This window comes from Bos indicus x Bos taurus, chromosome 7 (genome assembly GCF_003369695.1).
Source record: "Bos indicus x Bos taurus breed Angus x Brahman F1 hybrid chromosome 7, Bos_hybrid_MaternalHap_v2.0, whole genome shotgun sequence".
Classification (NCBI taxonomy): domain Eukaryota; kingdom Metazoa; phylum Chordata; class Mammalia; order Artiodactyla; family Bovidae; genus Bos; species Bos indicus x Bos taurus.
In genome coordinates, this window is record NC_040082.1 from 88,508,169 (window position 1) to 88,534,934 (window position 26,766).

The window sequence follows — 26,766 nt, forward strand, 5'->3', positions numbered from 1 at the left end:
AGGCTCCCTGAGCTCAGACCCCGAGTTGGAAGCGGCAGCGGAGAGATCCCAGCCCCGGACGAGGCCTGAGGCGACGGCGACAGGGAAATCCGACCTCTCAGAGCCCTTGCTCTGCGGCCTCGACTCTGCCCTTACACGCTGCCCAACCCGGCAGCCCGGGGCTGGGTGCTCAGCACTTAGGGGGCGCCGGGGCGAGCAGGGGCAAGGTAGGGGCGGCGCTGGAACTAGTCCTCTTTTTCCTAAGCCCGCGGCCAGCTGACCTCCCAGCCGCCGCCGGGTGGCGGCGGGCGGGGGGCGGAGCACGGGCTGAGCCGCCCTGGAGCTCCACCCGACCCCGTCCCGCCCCGCCCCGGGCGGGTTGGCGGTGTGGTCCCGAGTTTCTGCTTCCAGAAATTGGCTTCCAGCTTTGCGTCCAGCGCCCAGCAACCTTCTAACGCCCGCAGCCCGTTTCCCAGGAAAGGCCCAGACCGCGTGCCCCCCCTTCCCTCAGCTTGCCGGGTCCGCGAGAACGTTTTGACGCCCACGCCCTGCACAGCGCGGCGCTGTTCTGGGAACGCGCTCTCATCACCCAACGTTGCCAACTGCAGAGCCGCGCTGAGCATGCGGGACTACGACGAAGTGACCGCCTTCCTGGGCAAGTGGGGGCCCTTCCAGCGCCTTATCTTCTTCCTGCTCAGCGCCAGCATCATCCCCAACGGCTTCAACGGTATGTCAGTCGTGTTTCTGGCAGGGACCCCAGAACATCACTGCCGGGTGCCGGACACCGCGAACCTGAGCAGCGCGTGGCGCAACCACAGTATCCCCGTGCGGCTGCAGGACGGCCGCGAGGTGCCCCAGAGCTGCCGGCGCTACCGACTCGCTACGATCGTCAACTTCTCGGCGCTCGGGCTGGAGCCGGGGCGCGATGTGAACCTGGAGCAGCTGGAGCAGGAGGGTTGCCTGGATGGCTGGGAATTTAGCCAGGACATCTACATGTCCACCATCGTCACCGAGGTGGGTGTGTGAGCGACCCTTAATCTGCATCAGTCCCCCTGGAGACATTCTAGCCGTCCCTGGCTCAGCGTCCCCAATTCCTCATCAGACCTGGCTAGCAGTCATCTGGGTTATACTTTTAACACAGGTGTGCAGCCCAAGAGGGCAGGACACGCTTAGGATCATTCCTGGTCAGTTTGTCTAGTAGGGAGGGCATGAAGAACTGAGTAGGGAGGCAGCCATCAACTGCCTTTTTCTCTGGCAGTTTCACAAGAGGAAGTTGTTTCCCAAGAGCCTAGATACTGTCAACCCCAGGCTCCCCAGATGTACAGACTGAGTCAAATTCCTGCAGGCATGAAGAGGGGTGTGGGGATGCTGCTGAGACCATGTGCAGACACAAAGAAGAGTCTTATTGCTGGGCAGGGCATGGTCAGGGCATGGGCAGATCTGGTCTGTTCCCTGATCACAGACTTCTGGAAGCATCAGGGGCTCTCCTGCTCTGCTATACAACTATGATAAGGCTTGGGTCCTTTCCTGAGGCTCTAATTTCTCCACAAAGGAGCAGGAGGCCTCCCGATACTGGTGGAGAACAGGGAACTGCTAAGTCATTGCAGTCGTGTCCGACTCTGTGCGACCCCATAGACAGCAGCCCACCAGGCTCCCCTGTCCCTGGGATTCTCCAGGCAAGAACACTGGAGTGGGTTGCCATTTCCTTCTCCAATGCATGAAAGTGAAAAGTGAAAGTGACGTTGCTCAGTCGTGTCTGACTCTTAGCAACCCCATGGACTGCAGCCCACCAGGCTCCTCCGTCCATGGGATTTTCCAGGCAAGAGTACTGGAGTGGGGTGCCATTGTCTTCTCTGAACAGGAAGCTAGAGGAGGTATAACCCTGGTCCCAAGGCACTCATGAAGGGACAGACTCACAGAAACAGTGTAAGCATAGAGCTCAGGGGCTTCTCTGGCTTTGATCCCCTAACTGGGGCTTGTAGTGCTTACCTGCCTTCTGCCCACAGTCCGATCCTGAGGCATCTAAAAGTAGGGGTCAGCTCATCCCAGTTCCTGGAAGTGCAGTCAGCATCTGGGCTAGAGCTGGCCCTACTAACTGCAGTCCTCCTCAACAGTTGGGTTGAGGAGGACTCTCTTTCTCTTTCCCCTTCCTTAATAGTCTGTTCACCTCAGGATGTGAGGGGTGGGTAGGTAGCTGCTGGTTTACAAGTCCATGGCTATCCCTGTTACACCTGGCCCAAGTGGGCCTCTGGGAAAATACATGGTTCTCCATCTGAGGATGCACATTACACACTCACAAACACACAACCGGATTTGCCTTTTTCAGCAGCTTTTCCCTTACTTGCTTTCTTTTGGGGTACTATAAAAAGTAGTATTTGAGTAAAATAAAAAGCAAAGGAGCACTAGTCATTGGGAGGAAGGAAGGAAGAAGCATGAAAGTGAGTAGGGTCGGTGATTCTCCCTAGAGAGGTGGTGGGACAGAGTTCTGGAGTCAGATGGGTGGACTGGTTCTGGCCCCACCCGTAAGCACTAGTCTTCAAATATTTGCATATTCATGGAAGTATTATTCACAAAAGGTAAAAGCAACTCAAATATCCAGCAACAGATGAATGGATAAATAAAATGTGGTATATGCACACAGTGGAATAGTATTCAGCCTTAAAAGAGGAAGGAAATTCTGACACATGCTACAACATGAATGAACCTTGAAGATATTATGCCAAATGAAATACCTAGTCACAAAAAAAGACAGAAACTGTTTGATTTCACTTATATACCATATGGAGAGTAGTCAAACTCATGGAAACAGAAAGTAGAATGGTAGTTGCCAGGGGCTGGGAGGGGAGGGAAATGGGGTGTTATTTAACAGATATAGAGTTTCATTTTGCAAGTTGAAAAGAGTTCTGGAGATTGATTGCACAATAATGTGAATATACGTAATACTACTGAACTGTACACTTAAAAATTGTTAAGGTGGTACATTTTATGTTGTGTGAATTTTATTACAGTTGTTAAAAATGAGGATCATAAGAACGCCCAGCTTATCTGAGTTGTTGAGAGGATTCAGTGAGATCATGTGCTATGCAACATCCCATAGCACCAGCAAATGGGCATCACGGGTGGGTGGATGAGGAGCGGTAAGGGCAGGACCTCGTCATCCCTGGCTGGGCATCATGGGCATTTGGGGAGCTGTTCTAAGGGCCAGGTTTCAGCCAGTACAATGGGTGATGAGACTTGCTGAGGGCAGAGCCCCTTTCCCAGGGTGGAATTCTAGGGCCAAAGAATAGGACACAGGTCTGAATCCACTGCTGGGGGAGAAACGCCGTCATCTCCCTGACAAGAGCAAGTTGGGGACCCTGAGCAAGTTCTCTGCACCTCTCTGGCCCCACACTGGCAGAGGGATCATCCTCAGATGGTCTCTGCTTTATACCTCTATATGAGATCTCCTGATGGGCATACCCTCTGGGACAGAGGAGCCCACCTGAACTGACCCCCTGACCCCTTCACAGGGAAGACAGGTTGGTCAAGGACCAAAGGAGGGCATGTCCATGCAAGTACTTTCCAGGGGATGCCAGGAGGCGGGAACCTGGTATCTGAGTTGGGACCTGTGTGAGTGCATCTGTCTGGGTATATAGGTGTATAAGGTAATTTCCTTCCTCAAGGACTGTTTGTGAAATGCAATCTATTTGTCCTGTTTAGAGCTAAGAATCACTTTAAAAAACAAAACTTTATTTTGAAATAATTTTCATTTAGAGAAAAGTTGTGAAAATAGTACAGAGAATGTGCTGATCTCCAGGGGGCCTAGATTCAGGAGCAGAGCCACTGGACAAACCTTAGGGGTGAGTCTGGCTCCTGGCCAGAGTCTAGGCATGGGCTGGCCTTTGCCTCAAACATGTCTTCTTCTCCCATGGAACATCATTAGGTAGACTTGACCCTCTTCAGTCCATGGGCTGAGAAAACTAGGCAGTCATCTCTGAACCAGGGCCCATACTCCAGAGGCCCTGGGCGGGGGTGGAGGGGGGGCTTGTTTGGTAAAGAGCAGCTTTCTGTGGCAGACCTCCAGTGACCTGAGGCAGGGCTGCTGCCCCACCATATCAATTGCTATCCTCTCCTTCAGCTGGAGGCATCCTCTAGGAACCCATGTGGGAGACCCAGGTTCGATCCCTGGGTTGGGAAGATCCCTTGGAGAAGGAAATGGCAACCCACTCCAGTACTCTTGCCTGGAAAATCCCATGGACGGAGGAGCCTGGTAGGCTACAGTCCATGGGGTTGCAAAGAGTCGGACATGACTGAGCGACTTCACTTTCACTTTTCCTGACCTTAACCATGATAGAATGTCCGACAAAGGGCCTGGGCCTCTGGAGGCACTAGCCTTGTGCTATCTTTCTTGGGACCTGGGATTAGGGCTTGAACAGAATAGGACACACTGATTCCCCACCCACAGCTCAAAGGTATAAAATAGGAACAAAGGAGCCTTATCCTTTGCTAACAGGGCACTAGGAGCAGTGAGAGAGGGAACGATGAGACCAGAATGAGCCCAGCATCTGACAATTACTTGGGACTCCATATGGCAGCTCAAAGGGATGTACCTCCTTTGGGGCCTCTGCCAAAGCTGAAGAGTTTGAGCATGAAGCAGGTTAGGCTGTTTTCTTCCCATCAGACTTACAGGCTGCCCTGGAATACCGCTGGCTAGTGTGAGACTGGCAGCTTGGCTGTCGGGACAGCCTAAATATCAGACCTGCCCTCTGGCAGATTCCAAAGGGGATAAAATGTGAACCTCAGCCTCCAGCCAACACCAACAGACTTTTATTTCCAGGCAGTGCTGCAGAAAGAGAACAAATACAGGAGACTGGGGGCTTTTTCCTAGCTGTGGCCTGAATTTGCTTCCCTGTTTATCAGCTGCCTCATGCCAAACAGTTTGTCTGTTGCCTGTAAGTTCTGTTCCTCTGACAAAGGCCACCAGGATCTCAGAATGTGCCTTCGTCCAGAGGCTGCTTCACCCAAGCCTCCTGCCAAGTTTCTGGATAAAGATTTTGTCCATCTCTCCTGGTGGGCAGCAGACCCCTCACGCTCTGTCCAAGAGATAGGGTGGTATATTGACAAAAACAAGGCTTGGCAGAGCTGGTCAGAGGAGCTGTAGATGCCTTGGACCTGTGAAGGGACTGTAATTTCTTCTTTGTGACAGGCTGTATGTGTGTGCTAAGTTACTTCAGTCGTGTCTGACTCTTTGTGATCCTATGGACTGTAGCCTACCAGGCTCCTCTGTCCATGGGATTCTCCAGGCAAGAATACTGAAGTGGGTTGCCATGCCCTCCTTCAGGGGATCTTCCTGACCCAGGGATGGAACCCATGTCTCTTATGTCTCCTGCATTGGCAGGTGGGTTCTTCCAGGCTAATGCAGGCCTGCCTTGTTATCTGAAGCCTTGGTATAGTTTTAAGCATATCTCTAGAGTCCAAAAAATAAATAAATAAATAAAATGGCAGAGCCATTTGAAGTAGAAAGAATAGAGCCTCTGGGGAAAGGCTCAGTTGACTCACATATCCCAACAATTGACACAGACAGTCCAAGGCTGGTGGCTCCTGCTCTGTGTTTACAGGACTGGAAACAGGACTGAGTGCCCCTTCTTCTTCCCTCAGGCCCCTCCATTCCCATCCCTACCATCCCACTTAAACTCCCTGGGTCTTTTGCTTTGGCTCTACCTCTGATAAACACAGAACTCTTCACCAATGCCTCTCCACCTGTGGGTGCTTCTTCTTTACATCTAATATAAGAGAAGAAAGATACTGAGATTTTTAAGAGTTAGCCTCCCATCTTCTGAGCTCCAAGTACAGAGGCTTAATTCCTGGTGAGTGTAGCCAGGAGATTGGGGGATCCCATCCTCCACTCAGTCCACACTCATGTAGTGGCACCTCTACTCTAGTGTCCACAGGCTGACAATATGGGGGCCCTGGGTGCCCTTATCCCAGTTTGTTGTAGAGTGGAGATTCCATGCCAAAAGAGGCAAGCCAAAAAGGATGCTACCACCTCCAACGAGTGTCTAACTCATAAGGCAGGGAGTGTCATTCAGAGGGTACTTTCCCTTACGCCAGCCTGGTGCAGGGGCTCAGATATTTTTCCCCAGGGGAGGAAGTAGTCCCCACAGGAAATAACTTCATTTCGCACAGGATGTACAGAAGTTGAAGCCTGAGAGTGTTCTTTAAAACAACAAAAATTGTGGTGGTAAACAATTATGAGGAGACTGGTAGCTCCATTAGAGCAACAAGCTAACCCATAGGGCGGCTAGATTATCGGAGAGAACCAGAAAAAGAGACAGCTCAGAGCAACACTCCTGGAGTCGGAACAAACCTCACACACTTGCCTCAAAACTGCTCTTTCAAAGGGACTTGAATTTAATTGAACTAGTCTGTGGCATATTTTGTGCCCCAGTGCACAATAAAGGAATGATATAGCAATTGCTGGAGCCTGACAGCTAGGATGGATGGCATCACTGACTCAGTGGACATGAGTTTAAGCAAACTCAGGGAGATAGTGAAGGACAGGAGGCCTGGCATGCCGCAGTTCATGGGGTTGCAAAGAGTCGGACACGACTTAGTGACTGAACAACAGCTAGGTGTGATATCAGCAGAGGGAGACAGCTTAATAGAAAAAATGGGGAAAGAGACAGTCAAAAAGAGCCCTGCTAAATCCATTGTTCTCCCGGGGTGACTGCACACATGCCTAAAGCTGTGTCCTCTGAAGAGCAACACCAGAGGCTTCACACTGTAGGGGAAATAGTCTTTAATAAGAGTCCAGCCAAGTCATTAAACAAACAAAAAAGCAAACAAAAACAAAGACAGGTACCCCTGGTGTGTGTCGGGGTGAGAAGGGGTGCAGGGGAGAAAATTCAGTGCTCAGAGTTTCTACAATGTATTTTCTGAAATGTCCAGTTTTTAATCAAAAATTACAAGACATACAAAGAAACAGGAAAACATGACCCACACTCAGGAAAAAAGTAGGAAACAGAAATTGCCCAAAAGGGCCTAATTGTCAGATTCAACAAAAACTTCAAAGCAGCATTATAAGTATTTTCAAAGAACTAAAGGAATTCATGCTTAGAAAGTAAAAGAAAGTACAATGACAATGTCTCATCAAATATTGAATACCAATTAAGATTTAAAATGAAAGTTATATTAAAAATAATCAAATGAAGTTTCTGTAATTGAAATAAACAGTAGCTGAAATTTTAAAATTCACTAGAGAGCCTTACTCTAGTAACTTTGAACAGACAGAAGAAAGAATCAGCAAATTTGAAGATAGAGAAATAGAAATTATGTAATCCAAAAAACAGAAAAAAAGGAGTGAATAAAAATGAACACGTTCTTAGAGAAATGCAGAACATTGTTAACCAGACTAACGTGCATAAAGGGAACACTAGAAGGAGAAGAGAGAAATGAGCAGAAAAAAAGATAGTGACAGAAATAATGACTGAAAACTTGCCAAATATGATTAAAAACATTAATCTGCACAGTTCAGCAGCTCAATTCCAAGAAGAAACAAAAAGATTTTTGCACACAGACAAATCATGGTAAGATTACTTAAAATCAAACACCAAGGGAAATTTTTGAAAACAATAAGACAAATAGGACACATACAAGGGAACCCTAATAAGATTTGCATTTGACTTGTCATAAGAAAGAAAGGAGGGGACTTCCCAGGTAGTCCAGTGGTTAAGAATCTGCCTGCCAGTGCAGGGTCCATGGGCTTGATCCTTGGTCTGGGAAGATTCCACATGCTGAGGGGCAACTGAGGCCAAGCACCACAGCTACTGAAGCCCACACACCCTAGAGCCTGCGCTCCACGAGAGAAGGACTACGAGAAGCCTGTGCAGCACAACTGGAGTAACCCCAGCTCGCGGCAACTACACAAAGCCCGTGCATAGCAAAAAAGACCCAGCGCTGCCGTAAGTAAATAAATTTTTAAAAAGAAACAAAGGAGGCCAAAAGCAGGGGGGTAACATATTTAAACTGCTAAAAGAAAAAGCACATCAACCAAAAATCTTATTAATGTAACGAGCAAAACTACCTTTTAAAACTAAAATAGATATTCTCTCTCACACACACACACGTAAGAGAATTTTTGACTAGCAGTGCTACCTTACAAGAAATACTAAAGAAAGTTCTTCAGGAATAATTATTTTTCTAAAGCACAACTTATTCTCTGAAAACTACAAAGCATCTTTGAAAGAAATGAAGATCTAAATAAATGAAAAGATATCTCATGTTCTGTTCATGAAGCAGAAGGTAATATTGTCAAGATGGCAACTCCCCAAACTGATCTACAGATTCAACACAAAACATATTCAGTATCATTAGTCATTAGGAAAATCACAACCACAATCAAGTCAAAACCATAATGAAATACTTCTTAATACCTCCTGGGATGGTTAAAATTAAAAAGATATACAATACAAGTGTTGATAGGAATATGGAAAAATGGAAACATTTGTTCATTACTGTTGGGTTTATACAATGATGCAGCCACTTTAGAAATACCCAAGAGAAATGAGAACATGTATCCTTGCAATATCTTGTATAAAAAAGTTTATAGCAGCTTTATTCATAATAGCCAAAAAGTAGAAACAACTCAAATGTCTACCAGCTGCTAAATGGCTAAGTAAAAGGTGGTATATCCAAACAGTGGAATATTATTCAGCCATAAAAAGGAATAAAGTACTGATACTTAGTACTTGAATGAAGTACTGATACTTAGAACAACATGGATGAACCTTGGAAACATTATGCTGATTGAAAGAAGCCAGTCACAAAAGATTGCATATTGTATGATTCCACTTATATTAAATGCCCAGTGTAAACCCATCTAACATTGTTCAAAATAGAGTAGCACCTGTCAAGGGCCACTATCAAGTCTCTTTCAGACACCCAAGGACTGGAAAATTACTGAAGACAAGAAGTTACAGATTCTCAGAAAAAAACAAAACCAAAAAACAGCCTATTGAAGCACAGCTAGCCCAGATACAACTGTGGACCAGAAAAGAAAGAAACCCACCACCTCTTTCCTGCACCTTGTCCTTTGAACTCAATAAAAGACTCAGACCCCCACCATTAGGGGCCAGCAACCACTCTGTGCATCTGGCCCTTTCCTCCCTTGGAAAGGGAATAAAAACCCTCTTTTCTTCTCTTGTTAATATTTCTATGAATTCTTTCCCAATCCGTGTTGGTTCACCCAACACCCAGAATAGGCAAATCCAAAGACACTGAGTGTATGTTAGTGATTGCCACAGGCTGGGAAAAGAGAATTGAAAGTGACTGCTAATGAGCATGGGTTTCTTTCAGGGGTGATGAAACTGTTCTGAAATTAGATAATACTGATGACTGCACAACTCTGTGAATATAGTAAATTATAAATGAATTATACACATATATACTGAATTTACACATAAGAAGAATGAATTTTATGGTATGTAAATTACATCTCAATAAAGCTCTTATCAATTCAGTTCAGTTGCTCAGTCGTGTCCGACTCTTTGCGACCCCATGAACTGCAGCACGCCAGGCCTCCCTATCCATCACCAAATCCAGGAGTCCACCCAAACCCGTGTCCATCGAGTCGATGATGCCATCCAGCCATCTCATCCTCTGTTATCCCCTTCTCCTCCTGCCCTGTCTTTCCCAGCATCAGGGTCTTTTCCAATGAGTCAGCTCTTCGCATCAGGTGGCCAAAGTATTGGAGTTTCAGCCTTCACATCAGTCCTTCCAATGAACACCCAAGACTGATCTCCTTTAGGATGGACTGGTTGGGTCTCCTTGCAGTCCAAGGGACTCTCAAGAGTCTTCTACAACACCACAGTTCAAAAGCATCAATTCTTCGGCGCTCAGCTTTCTTCACAGTCCAACTCTCACATCCATACATGGCCACTGGAAAAACCATAGCCTTGACCAGACAGACCTTTGTTGGCAAAGTAATGTCTCTGCTTTTTAATATGCTGTCTAGGTTGGCCATGACTTTCCTTCCAAGGAGTAAGCATCTTTTAATTTCATTGCTGCAATTGCCATCTGCAGTGATTTTGAAGCCCAGAAAAATAAAGTCAGCCTCTGTTTCCACTCTTTCCCCATCTATCTGCCATGAAGTGATGGGCCCAGATGTCATGATCTTAGTTTTCTGAATGTTGAACTTTAAGCCAACTTTTTCATTCTCCTCTTTCACTTTCATCAAGAGGCTCTTTAGTTCTTCTTCACTTTCTGCCATAAGGGTGGTGTCATCTGCATATCTGAGGTTATTGATATTTCTCCCGGCAATCTTGACTCCAGCTTGTGCTTCCTCCAGCCCAGTATTTCTCATGATGTGCGCTGCATATAAGTTAAATAAGCAGGGTGACAATATACAGCCTTGACATACTCTTTTTCCTATTTGGAACCAGTCTGTTGTTCCATGTCCAGTTCTAACTTGCTTCCTAACCTGCATATAGGTTTCTCAAGAGGCAGCTCAGGTGGTCTGGTATGCCAATCTCTTTCAGAATTTTCCACAGTTTATTGTGATCCACACAGTCAAAGGCTTTGGCATAGTCAATAAAGCAGAAATAGATGTTTTTCTGGAACTCTCTTGCTTTTTCATAAATGAAAATAATTAAATAGTAAGCTTTCCCCCACCACTCCATGGTCAGTAAATTTCTAGCTTTAAGTTTACAACTAAGTTATAAAGAAGACATTGTGGATGGAGGTATATACTATTATTAACTAACTACTACTTCCTCTTTTCCCCCACAGAATGAAAAATAAGAGAACACAGAAATCCTTTCTTAAATGAACTATTGCTAGTTTTTCATTCATAGTTGTCTCTGAGGTTGAAGTCCATTTATAAAGGGATTTTACACCTTGTGGTGAAAACTTTTCTGGTTTTTAGTCATTGAATAGAAAGTTCTCATTTCTACGAATCTCTTCTGCCTAGTCAGGTTTAGTACAACCTGCTTTGCTTATTCATTAATGCTGTTTGTAAAAGGCATGAGATTAGTAGAAAGGGAACTACCCTTTAACGAGGTCTGTAATGTGTCCGACGCTGTCAGACACTGTACTTACGTTGCCCATCCAATTCTCACAACAGCTTTGGGAGAGAGTACCGTTGTCACCTCTTTGAAGGTGAGAAAGCAGGCTAACAGAGGTGAATGAGTGGCCCAAAGTCACACAGTCAGAAATGGCAGAACCCAAGACAGCCTGTGCTCTTTGCTCAGCATCAAGCTGCCTTCCAGAGTTCTCAGTTCTATGTAGTCACAGGGATACTCTTATCTTTATGATCCTTTATGGCTTCGGTAAAGGCTAAAATTACTAGACTTTGGCTACTTGCAGAGTTCAAGGTTGAGGGTGATTTTCAAAGGACTGTGTGATACCACACATTTCCAAACTAGTTTTCCATTATTCCTAACTGTTCAACATTTGTTCACCGATGATTTGTTAAGCATCTGCCACATGCCTAGCCTTGTACACTTTAGTTAACTAAAATGATTATATGAATGTGTTCAGGTTTTAGAACTCTGTCTATCTGGAGGAGGTTGAACAGGTTGGGGGCGGGGTGCCTCTTTTCCTTTCCTGCTGGAGAGCAAGGACACAGTGGCCGAGAACATCCCACCCCGGATGGCTGGGCTCATGCATGCACATGTGAACACCTGATCTGTCCTCTAAAGCAAGCTTGACCTTCAGGTTTGTGGAGGCAGTGACCATGTCTGCTTTGTGCCCCTTCAGAATCTGGCCCAGAGCAGGTGCTCAATGACTGTTGCATAAATGATTAAGTGGTTCCTTTTACCAGTCCACTAGAACCGGGGCTACTCACTTCATTGCTGTGTGCCTTCATTTGCTCATTTGTAAAATGGGGATAAAGGGAATACCTGTTTTCAGGTGGCAACGTTGAGATCCCATGAACGATGCAAGGCACACAGTGAGCAATCGATACACAGTACTTGTCCTTTCTTCTATTACTGTTGAGGGCATGAGATGCATGTTCTTCTAGGTCAAGTGTCCTCATGTCACCTATTACCTTGGGACCTGGTTTTTTGTTCTTTAAGGCTAAATGACCCAGTCAAATGGGGAATATTGGTCTAAGACGTGGAGGATGAGACAGACACAGTAATCCTAGGACAGTATATCCCGTGCCTCAACCCTGCACAGTTTGGGACATTCCGCTCTTTGTCCAGAGTGCATGTGGGAGTGTGGGTTATGTTTCAGAAATGGTAGCGTTTGACCTGAGGGCATAGCTCCAGGCCAGTGCCAGGCAGCCTCTCACCAGGCCGTCAGCCATTCGTCTCTAAGCAGACCCTGTGTATGTATGTTTGTGTGTGTACACACATGTGCAGAGACCCACAGGACACTTCTGTCTCATTAAGGAAAAGACCGTCTCCCACTGGTCCTGCCATGTCATTGTCAACCACAGGGAGTTCCCTGGGACCTGACAATTGAGGCCCTAAGATACACCCCCAAAACCCCAAGGGGCTGGGGCAGGCACGGCCTGGCCTTCTCAAGAATGGCCCCATGGAGAAAACGGTCCCCCTACAGGCTGGCAGCTGATTTATTGGAACACCAGTCCCGTGAGCTGAAGCCAATATTTTATCTGCCAATTTTGTATCCTGTTACCAGGCCTCTTGCAACTTTCAAAGAGACTCTTTGGGTACAGTGACTCCCCAAGAGGGAACCCAGCCTTGGAAACAACCATAAGTAGCATGAGGTCCAGCTGCCCTCCTCTACCAGACGTGAGCAGAGACAGCGCTCTCTACCAAAGACAGACAGCACCCCCACGGGCCTGGGGCGGTGCACGTGGCCAATTTCTGTGCTGCACGATGCTGACGGCTTCGGGGGCGCCTCTTCAGGCAGGGAAGGGGGACCTAAAACCTGGCCTCATGGCTTCCAGTAGGAGAGCAATGGGGAGCTGGCCTTCGCCTCACCTTTCCCAGAACCCAGTTCACAATTCCTTTCCTTGCTGCATTCCCCAAACAGACCAGGCTTGACCCACCATCAGGGCCAGCTTGATGGGCATCAGTCCCTGCAGTCACCTAGGGCCCCACATTTATTTTTAATGCTCTGCTATTGACATCTTGAAATTCTTAATCATTTTGAACAAGGGGTCCTACATTTTCAGGTTACACTGAGCCTGAAAATTAGGGAGACCGTTCTGTTTACTATTTTGCTCATGCAAGGCCTGACATCTGACAGCTGTCCTCTTTCCTTTCTGTCTCTTAAGTCCTATCTATGCTGCCCAAAGGCAACGTCCTGATAGGAAAATGTTTTTAAAACCACAAAGGAGAGCACATTATCTTGGGAAGAGCTTTTCTGCTTGGCTGCAGATGGAATGGTGATGGTTGATAATGGACACTTAATAGCCCCACCAAACCTGGGATTTTCTTAGTTCTGTTCAAGGTTAACGGCTGTGGTGGAGGTCTTCGGCCCCTAGTCTTGATGTCACATTCCTTGAAGAAGTGTAGGGGTGGTATGTAATAAACTCATTTTATCTGGCCTTTGGTGTTCTTGTCCAAAGCAGGACATGGGTACAAAATAAAGTTGTTATCTTGCTTGCCCATTTACTTGCTTTGACTTCAGGCAAACACTATTCTCAGAGACTAAGTTTAGTCTTCTGCAAAATGGGTTATGAACCACACCATGAGGCTTTCGGGCTTCAATCTGTGACTTTTAGAAGCTGGTGGCCATTAATTCAGGTACATGTCTCCCTTCTGACCCGTGGCCTGGCAGAGCACGTGAATCTGGCAGTACGGTTTTGGAGGGTTTGTGCCTTTTCCCCTGAAGCCCATTCAAGGTACCCCAGTTGAAGCAGCCTTCCTCTGGGTGTGGTTTCAGTCTTATCCTCAGCTGTGCCTGACGGTAGAGAGTTTCTGGTTCACGTTGTTTTTTCTTCTGCAGAGCTGTGCTCGGGCAGCCTGCCTGTGAGCAGCACTGTGAGCACAATGCGAGGCAGTCCCAGGAATCTTGCTGTTGTCTCCAGGATGGGGGTGTTCTCAAGGACATTATCCTTAGCATCACAGAGTGGCCCCTTCGTGGAAGGAAGTATAGAGGAGAGGCTTCTCCCCGGTCTCGGTACTCAGACAAACTGAGCTTTTGCAGAATGAGTTTATTACTCTGCACACTGTGATCCTGAGAGCCGAGCTGCTGGGATATTCAAAGCCAGATTTCAGGGCTTCCCTGGCAAGTTGACAGGCCTTTGGGCAGGACAGCCAGAGGTCAGTCTTACCCCTGGCTTGGTTATTTTTGTAACCCCTGCTCCTCTGAGATTTTCATTTGCCACGATTCCCTTAGCATTTTGTTGTACACATTTTTCTTGTATGTATCCTTATATCCACCTCTCTCTGCTGCAAATGGGGCATGATACAAATATGTGAATTCACTTTTAAATCTATGTCAGGGAAGTTGAAAGGATTAAGAAGCAAACTGCCTTAGGAATGTCATGGGTGCAGTACCACTGCTGAGTGGGGGGCTGGGATTGGGTGGGAGGCAGGGGTTTTTTCCTATAGACTTTATCATCTTACCACACACAGCAATCCCCTGATCTACTATCCCAAAATACTTATTGGTACCTGCTTCTTTTTTAATTCACAAAAGCTCACTGAACACATTTTGAAATTTTTGCAACCTCCCCTTGAGATTATGTTGAATTGACTTAAGTCAGGAGCTGGTAACAAACTCTAGCTGAAATGCTCATTTTGTGGGTCCACAAGCAGGGACTTGTTAGAGCTACAACAGCCCATGGGCCCTGGGGAGTGGGAGGGACCACACTTCTGGGAGGGCTGCATGGAAAGAAGGGTGGAGAAGTGTAGAGGGGAGATAAGAAGCACTGAAGAGGGGCGGGAACACCACCCCTAGCACAGTGGGGCTCCGGATCAAGCCCTACGCATGGCCTACGGTGTTATGCGGCCCAGGGAACACAGGGTTCTCTGGAGGATTCTGCTCAGAAAATATAATCACAGGTGTTTGGGGACCACTGGCATTTTTCAACAGGTAGAAGAAGCTTTTCTACCTGGATCAAGTGACCATGCCCACCACCCTGACCTGCAGGCACTTAGAACACTGTCCCTCCATGCCAGAGGGATGTGCTTCAGTAACTTCTGAAGCAGAAATGGCACCTCTGCTTCATACTGCTTCACAGTTGAGGGGTCGCCAGTCTAGCCGTGCACAGCTCACTTCTCAGTACACAACGTAAGCAGGGCCAGAGGTATCACCCCTCCTTTCGGAAGGGGAGGGTGAGCCTCAGGCAGGACAGTGACTTGCCCCAGTGACTGACAGAGTCAGCAGTCAACCCCAGGGCTGTGAAGCCTATGCCCTTTGCACAATAGTGAGCCTGGCACCGGGACAGAGAGCCTGCCTGGCTGCCACGCTAATACGCCAGACACTGGAGCTGGGCAGGGGCCGGACCTGCTGGGGGGCTGGGCTCACACTTTGTGTTTTTCCCTGGCAGTGGAGTCTGGTGTGTGAGGAGGATTGGAAGACGCCCCTCACCACTTCCCTGTTCTTTGTAGGCGTGCTTCTCGGCTCCTTTGTGTCTGGGCAGCTGTCAGACAGGTAAGGACGATGGGAGGGAGGGAAGGTGATTGTCAGTACACTGCCTGTCCTGGGGTTGGACTGAATTTAGGGTATTTTCACCAGAGAAAGGGAGGCCCCATAGGCCACCAAGTTGAGTGACAGGAGCAACTATGACGTATCCTGTATCCTCTGTGCTCAGCCCCTTGTGGGGAACCACTGGAAAATGGGGCCCTTATATCACCAACTGTTAGTTGCTTAGTTGTGCCCAACTCTTTGCAACATCATGACTGTAGCCTGCCAGGCTCTTCTGTCCACAGAATTCTCCAGGCAAGCATACTAGGGTGGGTTGCCATTTCCTACTCCACTGGATCTTCCCGATCCAGGGATTGAACCAGGGTCTCCAACATTGTGGGCAGATTCTTCACCATCTGAGCTCCTCAAAAAAATACATTGCTACCTCGCCAGGGCCTCCTCACCCCGCCCTCAGTTTTTTGTTGCCATGTGATCTATCCACAACCAGCCATTAGCCAGAGGCAAAGCCAGATGGTGAGTACCCCTCCTCAACTGTGCACCTGCCTCTGCTGTGGGTCATGCCCCTGGCTGGACACTGGGGCCGCAGAGCTGATCAAGGCTGCTTCGGGGCCTCCTGGAGTGCACTGTCAGGAGGAGACAGCATCGCAGCTTAGGGAGACGTGACCACACTGACCCCTGAATGTTCTGTAGGGACCAGAGCAGGAAGGTGGGAGTGCTGAATGGCAGTGTTGGGGAAGGCTTTCCAGAGGAATGGCTGTCCCTCCCTTAGTCGTGAAGCCCAATGGGACCCCCGACCCAAAAGCCTGAGATGACCTGAGTGTGGAAGATGAGACGGGAGGTGTTGTCCTGTGTTCCCTTTGAGCTACTGGACACTATCAGAAAATGACATTAAGACTTGAGCCAGCTGTTGTGTCATTTATGGATGTTGCTGGAAGCTACTTTCCACAGGGCAGTGGTTCCCAATTTGGGATGCACAATAGAGTCACCTGGGAAATAATATCTTTAAGCCCTGATACCCATACTGCATCCAACTGTCTACATCCAGACAATAAGAATCTCAGAAGGCTGTCACAGTATTTTTTTTTTAACTCTCTTGATTCCAAGCACATCCTAGGTTGGAGACCATTGACACAGAGGGACTCTTGGCTCTGGGTTGACAGAATTCTCATGTTACTGACATTTGATGTATCTTCAGTTTGTACTGTGCTCATGTTCCAGAAATGTGATGGCAGCTTCTACCTACGACTCATTCTAAAGAGCAAATTTCCACGTGGTCCTTACATAAGCTGCTCCATGATTTTGAGATATGCTGCCTCCACAGGAGGCTCAGAATCTCAGAAAGTTACCTCCTGGGCAGAAGGATGCCTGAGACCTCACCCAGGAAGAACCTGGGAGGATGTGATAGGAGAAAAGCCTGTCACGGTCCTGAGAAAAATAGTCTGCAGGGATGCCTGACTCGGGCCTTCTCCAAGCCCTGAGTACGGTGCTGCTCTGACCTGCACAGGCCACTTCTTGTGTTGTGCTGTGCTCTACAGATTTGGCAGAAAGACCATCCTCTTCGCAACCATGGCTGTGCAGACTGGCTTCAGCTTTCTGCAGGTTTTTTCCATCAACTGGGAGATGTTCACTGTGTTATTTGTCATCGTCGGCATGGGCCAGATCTCCAACTACGTGGTGGCCTTCATACTAGGTAGGAATGGCTTCTGACCTGCAGGGCCCTTGCTTCCAGTCCTCGGAGAGGCCTGGGAAGAGGGGGCTGCTGAAGAGGGCACAGGAAGCACTCTCACTCAGCGCAGAAGGAAGCACTGTAATTCATGGTCTGTGCTTCCAAAACACGATCAGCTTCAGGGACATATGTGCTGGGGAGGAGGCTGTGATCACAGGTTCTTTGACAGGTCACAGGCAAGGCAGGTACTCATAGGGAGCCAGCTCTTTGCTGGCCCTGAAATGTGACAGTGAGTAAGAGCCAACCGAGTGATAACTGAGACACATTTCAGGAGCACAGGGCTTGGGAGGGACACAGAGGAGGGATTCTTGAGGGAGAGACAGTCCGGGGATGTGTCTGATCTGGGCTATGAGGGCTCAAGACTTCTGCCTGGGCCACGGCTAAATGGTCTCCTGGCAGCTGGGCCTGGCCCATAGGGGGATTAAGGGTGGTCGGTGCGGCTGGTACACAGGTGGAGGAGGCACGTGCCAGACAGGAGTCCGGTGCCAGCTGTCCATCTTTGGGCAGATCTGGCTTCACCCCTAAGTCAAAGCCCACCCCCCAGAACATATCAGCTGCATACAGGACAAGCCTCACTGCTGGGAGCCGTCCTATCTCCTAGCAGCAGCCTTGCTTCTGGAGTATCAGGCCGCATGAGGGGGACTCACAAGCTAAAGGTCAGGAGGAGGCCCCCAGGGCCTTCAGCAGCTTTTCCCAGGAGGCAGCAGGGTAAGCTCCAGACGTGTTGATAAGGGTCATCTGCAGGAGTGAGAGTCCCCAGCAGGTTCTCTGAGGCCACCTCCTCAGGTGAGAGAAGCGGCAATGGGGCCACCTCTGGAACAATAGATACTCATTCCCATAACCTCTAGTATGATCATATTTCCTTGTTGGCGGTCCCAGTTTGTCCCTATTGCCACAGTGTAATTACCAACAGCATCCCTTTAATGTAAGTCTGATGATTCTTATCTCAGAAGTCTGAATCTAGTAAGATGATTCTGATAGGTTTTAAGATTCTGGATGACTCGTTGGCTTTCAAGATCCTGTGTTCTCTTTGTTGAGGATATGTACGCCCTGTCAGATTGCCAACTTGGAACTGTTCAAATTCTACTCCTTTAATCATTTGTGAAGCGCTCCTTGCCAAAGGCCTAGCCTTGGCATCTGAAGAAGGAGGTGGGGAGGGCATGCTGCAGTCACACGGCCCCAGCAGAACACCCTCTTCAGCAGGAGAGGACCTCTCTCCTTTCTGCAGGGGGAAGAGGGGAGGGGGAAGGATTCGTTCAGAGGACACAGACAGCTGCCAGCCAGTGGGGCTAGAAACTGGAGACTGGAAGAATTCAGGACAGAAGTTGCAACCTCCTAATGCCTGATGACCCCAAGGACACAGGGCTCCTGGACACAGCAGAGTTTGTTGTTCTCATGGTTTAAATCCCACAGACTCCATCTTCCTTTTGGTGAGCACCCCATACCTGGAAAGCCTGATGGGTAGCTTTGCTTGGGCCAGAACATACTAGAGACTAAACAGAGGAATCTGCCTGAAGTGAGCAGAGCACCTTTAAGCGAACCTAAAGAATCACCTGAAATGGAAGGGCACAAGGTTGTAGTGAAGCCAGAGAAGCCCTGTCCTTGGGATCAGAAGTCAGGCGGTGTCTGTGCCGTGCACGGCATTCCCCAGGGCCTGCTGAACGCCAGCCCTTAGACCTGCCTTTCCAGGGGCACAGGGTGCTTCTGAAGCCACAGAGCCTCCTCCCCCGTGTGAGTGGATGAGGCCGGAGAGCCCATGCCAGGCTTCCTGCAGGGAAGTCTCTGCCCAGCTGACCCTGTCACTACAACCAACTTCTCTCCCTGCTCCTTATGCTGACACGAGTGGGAAGGCCAAGGGAAAAGTAAGAGCTGTAAGATCAGTCGGAGCTTAGATGTACAGCCAGCAGAGGGCGGGCACTGGGTGTAGCAGGCTCTCCATCAGCTGTGCAGGGTCTGGGAGCCTCCCTGGCTATAGTGTTACTCCACTGTGTTCTACAGGAAACTGCTGACATTTGTGTGCTGGTTTGAAACTCCTTGTCCTGGATTCTCAGGCCTGAACATTTCAGTGTCACTGAAAGTCAATCTGCCCCTTGGAGCAGCCAGAAAGAAGCCTTCGCGAGCGCCTGGAGTCGGGTGGGGATGCGAGACACAGAACCATCTCTGGCTTCTGGCAGCGCGGCAGCGCTCTCTGGTGTTCTAGAACTGAAATAGCCAAATTGTGCGTTTCATTTAACTAAAAGCAACCTAAGCTTTGGATCTGGTCTGAGTTCTGTCTGGCCCTTCACCTTCACTTTTGCCCTCTGGCTCCAGGGAAGGGTTGGCAAGATGCTGTGGTGATAATCTGCCATTTTAGGAGTTCTCACATTAACTCAGGAAGCTGAATTACTCCCACTCTCCACACAGTACAAAAATGGATTCTCTCCTTGCTCTGCTTTTTAACAATTATAAAGCCTGCCAGAGTCACAGGAGACAAGAAAGGGGAAGAAAGGAACAGTGCTTCTTAAAGAAACAGAAAGTTCACCCGAAAGTGAAGAGGCTGCCAGAATGATGCTGGCTCAGCAGCAAGTGACCACTCAGGACCAAGGACACCGACCCCACCCACATTCCAGCTCTCCCCTCACAATCTCCCACTGTTTCCCAGAAGTAACACCCTTGAGCTGTCCAAAGCCTCTGGGTGAAACACGAGTGGCATCCTCCTTTATTTCTCGTAACTAGCTGCTTGAATTTATTTTGCCAAGTTAACTGTCTCCTGTCTTGAGTGATTCATTCATTCAGTATTTTCCCAGCACTCTTAACAATATTTGTTCCAACACGCTGAACTACTTAAAATGCTGCTTCCTCTGATATCTTCATGTTTTCTTCCTTTTGATGAGTACATAACTGATGGCCTCTTTCTTTGTAACTTTGGCTACCAGGAAGCTCAGGCTGTTATGCAGCCTTTATTAGCCACATAGTTTTTAAAAGTTTTAAAATTGAGTTTACATAGCATAATGTTAACTCTTTTCAGTTCCGTTCCGTTCAGTTCAGTCGCTCAGTCGTGTCTGACTCTTTGCGACCCCATGAATTGCAGCACGCCAGGCCTCCCTGTCCATCACCAACTCCAGGAGTTCACTCAGACTCACATCCATCAAGTCAGTGATGCCATCCAGCCATCTCATCCTCTGTCGTCCCCTTCTCCTCCTGCCCCCAATCCCTCCCAGCATCAGAGTCTTTTCCAATGAGTCAACTCTTCTCATGAGGTGGCCAAAGTACTGGAGTTTCAGCTTTGTGTATAAATTCAGTCGTTATTAGTATATTCACAAAGTCATACAATCATCGACGGTACCTAACTCCTCAACATTTCATCATTCACAAAAGAAACTTATCAGCAGTTAACCTCCCCATTCTCTTCTTTCCCCAGCTCCTGGCAACCACTAATCTACTTTCGGTCTGTATGGATCTGTCCATATTCTGAACGTTTCTGATAAACAAAATTTTACAACAGGTGGCCTTTGTGACTGACTCCTTCACTTAATGCTGCCAAGGTCGGTCTGTGCTGCAGAATGGCCCAGCACTCCACTGTGCGCAGATACCACGTTTTGGCCATCTCTCCATCAGGTGACAGACGTCTGGGTTGTTACCATTCTTTGACCAAGTTGAAGAACGTTGCTATCAGCATTTGAGTACAAGTCTTTTGTGGGTCCATGTTTTCAGGTCTCTTGGCTGTGTACCTAGGAGCGGACTTGCTAGATGACACGGGAATTTTAGGTCTTACCATTTAAGGAACTGTCAGACTATTTTCCAAAGCGATCTGTTGCACATTTTTGCTCTTTTCTCTAGGTCATGGCTTTTCACCTTTCTTTGTATTTTACTTTAATGTTACCCTTATTTTATTTTATTCAAATTAAAAGCTACTTCAAGGGAGAAATGGGATATAAATACATAAGATGCAGAGATTTGCTGGCAACCCTTGTTGCACTGCCCCAAGAGGGAAGAATTGAGGGACACAGGCAGGAGGTAGGACTCACTGCTGTCTGTCCTCCAAGGGCTCAAATCTGGTTGGCAGAGGCAGCTAAGACAGCTGTTACAGAGAATGTGGGCTGTGGGTCTAGGAGTGTGGGGGGAGCACAGATAAATTGTCTGCATATATGCATAGACAAGAAAGGTCCCTTTTAACCAGAATGATCATGAACGTTTATAGAGAAGAAAGAGGACAAGGGAATATCTGCTATTTTGATGAGAATTCTGAGTATTTTCCAGGAGCAAAGAGAGGTTTTTGCTGTCTTCTGTTGGATCTCTTGGTCAAAGGCACTGTGTTTTCCAACATTCCCCTGACATCTGGTACATTTCAATTGTTTGACCAGGATAAAAGAGTTAACGATTCCTGAGTACCTGCCACATGCCAGACACCTGACAAGGCTCCTTACCTACATTAATCTCAGTCCTCATAATAATAACTCCATGAAGTAGGACTTATCAAAGTCACCCTAGTAGCCAATGAGCATCAAGGGGCCCAGCCCCTGCACATGGCTGGTAGAGGACCCTGGGTCCTACCCTATATCCTGGCAACTGCACCACAGTCATGTTTCTTGGGCTGGGGTCCGCAGACCTCTGCAGGTCATTCATGGAGGGGCAGATCCTGCCTCCAAGTGGAAGGGATCCAGTGGTTCCTGAGCCGACTACCATAGCAGGGCCCTGAGCAACATGACAGTAAGCCTGGCCCCCTCCGAGTCACTCACTCTCGGGGAGAGCGCTCAGATTCTGGAGGTGGTGACAGGCAGTGGGCAAACACTCCTGGCCAAGACATGCTTCTTTGGCTTAGAAGTCAGCGTCTCACTCACAAGTGATACTCAGAGGCCCAACCAGATCAAGACCAAGCAGGCTTTGTTCTAGGAGCAAACACCTAAGGGGTAAAGTCGGTCAGGACAAGGAGCCCCTAGTGAGCAGAGCCAGAAGTCACCAGTCACCTCTCTCACTGCCAGCAGAACACATGGAGTTTGTGACACCTGCTGGCAGTGAAAGGTCTGCAGGAAATAAGACTCCTCTTCCGGTGTCTCTGAGAGGACTGGTTGGCCTCTAGTTAGTTTGAAGACCAGTCCAAGTGGGTGCAATGCAAATCCTAACTTCTAAAATGCAGGTATGGCCCCACCCATCTCCCACACACGTCTCCACTAGAACACAGTCGAAGGACAGCTTGACAGGGTGAAGGCTTTGCTCCCATGTAATTGTTTTTTTTGGACTGTATCCATAGATTAAACTGATCAGGCTTAACTCCTATCTGTCCCGCTTATTGCATATGTGTGAATTTAGGCAATTTGCTTCAACTCTTTAAGTCTCAGCTGATGATATGTAAAACAGAAGTAATATTAGTTGTTATATGATTGTTGTGAAGAGTCAAAGAGATAATATATGTAAACACTCAGTCTGGAACCTGGCTCAAAGTGCCTACTCAAAACAATACTAACTATGAAGATGATGATGATGATGCTCAAGGCAGGGTGATTTTCTAAAAGTCAGAGAGCAGGAAGTCGTGCTCCCAAGGAACTATTCAGATTTGTGCCCTCCCTGTAAGGGAGGTGATTTTCTAAAAGTCAGAGAGCAGGAAGTCGTGCTCCCAAGGAACTATTCAGATTTGTGCCCTCCCTGTAGCTCCACATAAGGACAGAAGGGTAGATTAATGAAGCTTCTGTCCTCCATGGGTACTCTGCAAAGCTAGAGCAACTCTGTCCTGGCCTGAGACCCAAGCTTAAAGAGGAGCGTTATCCAGAAATTCAGTGGGGTAACTTCTTTCTCTTCTCTTATCAGGATCATGGAAGTGTGAGGGAGTTCCCTTGGCCTCTTGAGTCTACAAGATTCTCACTTGGTCCTGTGCACTCTCTCTCTTCCACAATCACATCCTCTGCTGCTTCACTTCTGAATCTCTGCTTAGGAATAAAGCACTATTCATTCCCATATCATGATAATTACAGCCAAAGTGTTTAGAAACCATGGCATGGTGAGTCTTCTTATGGAGTGACAGGAAGGTCATTAATGAGGTAAGAAAAGATCTGGGAACAACGCTCATGATCCTGAAAGAAGTCCAGCTCTATTCTTGGAAATGAGTTTAAAGGCTAAGAAATGCCTTGGGTGGTTAGAGCTATTGTCCGCAGTCCAAGATGTGAGAGATAAACAATCCTGGCCATTTCTATCAGTCTGGGTTTTAGAAGTGGCTGTTCAAAACAGAACCACTGAGACACATCTTCAGTTATGCTGAGTGAGGAAGAAGAGAGGTGAGGATAGGAGCACAAAGGAGGGGAGAAAGGGAAACCAGCAGAAATGGTCATTTTACTGCTTCTCTGGAATTAGTCCTTAATTCCTTAGCCTGTGCTCAGGGCATATAAACACATCTAAGAAACTCCTTCTTAAAACCCAAGCCTGAATAACCTTCAAATCATCTGTTTTGTATTTTCTGGGCTACTTTTCAGTAGTGGTGGGCAGATCTCAAACAAAAGATGGAGCTATTGCCATTGGCCACATCTCCACCCTGGGGCAGAGGACCAAGAGTGGACTCTGTGGAAAGGGCCTGAGTTTTGTGACAAAGAAGAAGCCTGTTCTCAGACTCCTTGTCTCAAATCAAGCACACTCCAAGAAGCAAGCAACATCTCTTGAAGAGCTGGGGCTGAGCCATCCACTGTGGCGCTGAGCAGAGCAGGAGCCTTTCCCAAAACAGGGCCAGATGCCAAGCATCTGGTGGTTTTGTGGTGTTCTGGGAAAGCTCTGTGAGTTCCCTCCATGTGCGGCTAGCTCCAGGGCTGCCGCCTGCCAGGCCAGAAGAGCAACTTCTTCTTGTCTTTCATTGGGCTATAAAGACTGTGTCTGCCTGGGGCTGATCCCTGGGCACAGTGTGGCCTCAGTGGAATTCAGCCCTGGGCACTGAGGCCCTGCTCTGTGGACCTCCAGAGCCAGCTGGATCCTCTTTATCATTTCTCAGGGCTCAAGGTTAGCTAAGGGTGTCCTAACACAGCTCAGTAACTGAACTCTCCGCTGTTTCCGAGAGACCCATATCTGCTTCTTTACAGTAGTGAATGGTGGGAGAGGCTGAATGCCGCATGAGCCACACACCCTCAGGAGAGTTCCCACGCCTCCTGGGACACCCTCACTGCTCCTCACCCTGGGGCTTTTATTTTGGAAATGTGGCATTCTCAGAAGAGGTTACCTCTTAGGGCTGAGCATGATATTCATGACATGAGGAGACATTTTAAAAAAAAATCTACAACTCCTTTAAAATCTCATGAAAACTCATCCTTCTATGAAGTGGTAAGTCTTGGGTCATGTCCCACCTTCCTCCACACTGACCACTCCTGCTCTGGGCCAGGAGGTAAATAACTCCTTCCTCTTCTAAGTGGTTATGTTTTAACTCTAACTGCTAGGTAATGATGCAAAAAAGCAAATATTAAAGTGAGTTAAAATGCTAATACTCCTCCCTTGTTTTGAACAGGAACAGAAATTCTTGGCAAGTCAGTTCGTATTATATTCTCTACGTTAGGAGTGTGCACATTTTTTGCAATTGGCTACATGCTGCTGCCACTGTTTGCTTACTTCATCAGAGACTGGCGGATGCTGCTGCTGGCGCTGACGGTGCCGGGGGTGCTGTGTGTCCCGCTGTGGTGGTGAGTGTGGCTCTGTCTCAGACAGCCCCCTACTGCGGGCCAGCAACCTGGAGCCCAGAGTATGGTGCTGACCTTGGCGTGGGCCTGCTGATCTCACTGGAGTAGGCTGAGGCCTCAAAGCCCAGAGACCGTTTCCCTTGTTGGGGGTAGGCATGTGTGCTGGGGTTTGATTCCCCACCATCCCACAAAGCACCATTCTCAGGAAACCCAGTCCCCCTTTGGCTCTCCCAGCTCTTCTCTGTTAGTGGGTGGTTGCTGTTGTTTGTGGAGACGGTACTGTTGGGTTTTGTTATTTTTAGCTCTGCCCCTCTGCTCTTCTGGAGAAGGAAATGGCAACCCACTCCAGTGTTCTTGCCTGGAGAATCCCAGGGACGAGGGAGCCTGGTGGGCTGCCGTCTATGGGGTCGCACAGAGTCAGACACGACTGAAGCGACTTAGCAGCAGCAGCAGCAGCCCTGCTCTTCTGACACTTTTCTGTAGGAAATCTCTTTCTCCTTATGGCTTCAACTAATGTAACTTCCTCAAGCTTCCCTATCATGTAATGAGTAGCATCTAAGATGTGACTGTTTATCTGCTTTGTCTTGAAGAGCTAGAAAATCACATCTGTTTAATTAATTGTTAGAGAAAATATTCTCTTCACTCCTCCCACAACCCTTCAACCAAATTTTGACACGTTAATGTGGGAATAACAAAGTGTTGAGATGCTGACCCCAATTTTACTGAGTACAGCTATGGGGAAGACTTTATGTGAGAGAACAGAATGACAATAATGGAATAAGGTCCCAGCCATATGTTTTATTTAGGGGAGACTTCTCATTTCTTTGGTTTTTCCATATTTAAACAAGAGCAAAGGGGATTTTTCCCATTACTGAGTTCGGTACTCTCTCTCTCCCTCTCTCTCTCTCATTGATTAGTCTTGATTTAGTTTCATGATATCAAAATCAAATCTCCTAGCAGTGACTGGTTTTACTGAATTGCTTGACCTCTCTCTGCTTACAAACAATGAAAGTATTTTTGATCATGTGTGGGGGCTCACAGGTTAGACTAGCCCTCATGGTTGCCCTGTCCTATGGACATACTTAGGAAGTGTGCCTTAGGAAGTTTCCCAGAAGGACCTTCATCTTGCTGCAACTGTTAGGCAGCCATAGAGGCTGACAGTAGTACTTCTTGGCCTTGTTAGACCTGGTAGCTGTGGTTAGACCACTCCAAACTACTGTCCTTTTATGATCTCTAAGGCTGCTATGATTTACCAATGCAAATCCTTGGCATGAGTGTGCATGGGAAAAAGAAAGCACTTTTTTTTTCTTATTTCCCTAGAATTTGAGAAACAGCGTGTTAGATACTATTCTGATTTCCTGACCCAGTCTGAGAGTAGGGCAACTTTCTTGAATGAGAATCACCATCATCACCATCATCATCACATCACATCAGCATCACACCCTCTCTCCACAACACGCCCTGCTAACTGAATTTATTGTAAAAGGTGCTGGTGACCAGACAGTCTCTCAAGTCACAAGCCAAGATTATTCAGAGGTTACTTACTGCCTCTTCAGTTGAATGATTTTGGTAATCTGTGTTCATTGGTTCTAGTTGTCATTTCAGCATAAGAGACTAGTACTTTCAAAATATGTTATAGTCAACTGTAGTACTATATGATTCTATCAGAGAGAGAGAACAAAAATAGAAGGGCCCTGACTGTAAGAGATTAGTACGGATTTTAATTTGCGGGGCTTGGATCTTTGCCTCGGAACCAAATACCACAGCAAGGAACAACTCTGACAGGTCAGCCTCTTGGGTTTCTAGCACAGAAGGTCCATCCCACAAGGAGCTGCCTTACTCTTGCCCTGAGGAGAGTTGTTTCTATGTTGCCCATGGGCTGCTCCATGGGTG

General features: G+C 47.7%; 1 protein-coding gene across 2 annotated transcripts in view; it reads left to right on the forward strand.

The window, feature by feature from the left end:
- Positions 1–361: 361 nt before the first annotated feature.
- Positions 362–26,766, forward strand: part of SLC22A4 (solute carrier family 22 member 4) — a 42,903-nt gene continuing 16,498 nt past the window's right edge. The window contains exons 1-4 of one of the 2 annotated variants that reach the window (XR_003511902.1): positions 362–993; positions 15,425–15,528; positions 17,058–17,212; positions 24,705–24,876. Coding sequence is in view for 1 of the 2 variants with exons in the window: in XM_027547079.1 (XP_027402880.1) it covers positions 601–993; positions 15,425–15,528; positions 17,058–17,212; positions 24,705–24,876 (824 nt within the window). In the remaining variant the exon portion in view is untranslated. The remainder of the gene's footprint in view (positions 994–15,424; positions 15,529–17,057; positions 17,213–24,704; positions 24,877–26,766) is intronic. The other variant, XM_027547079.1, reaches the window with a different exon arrangement.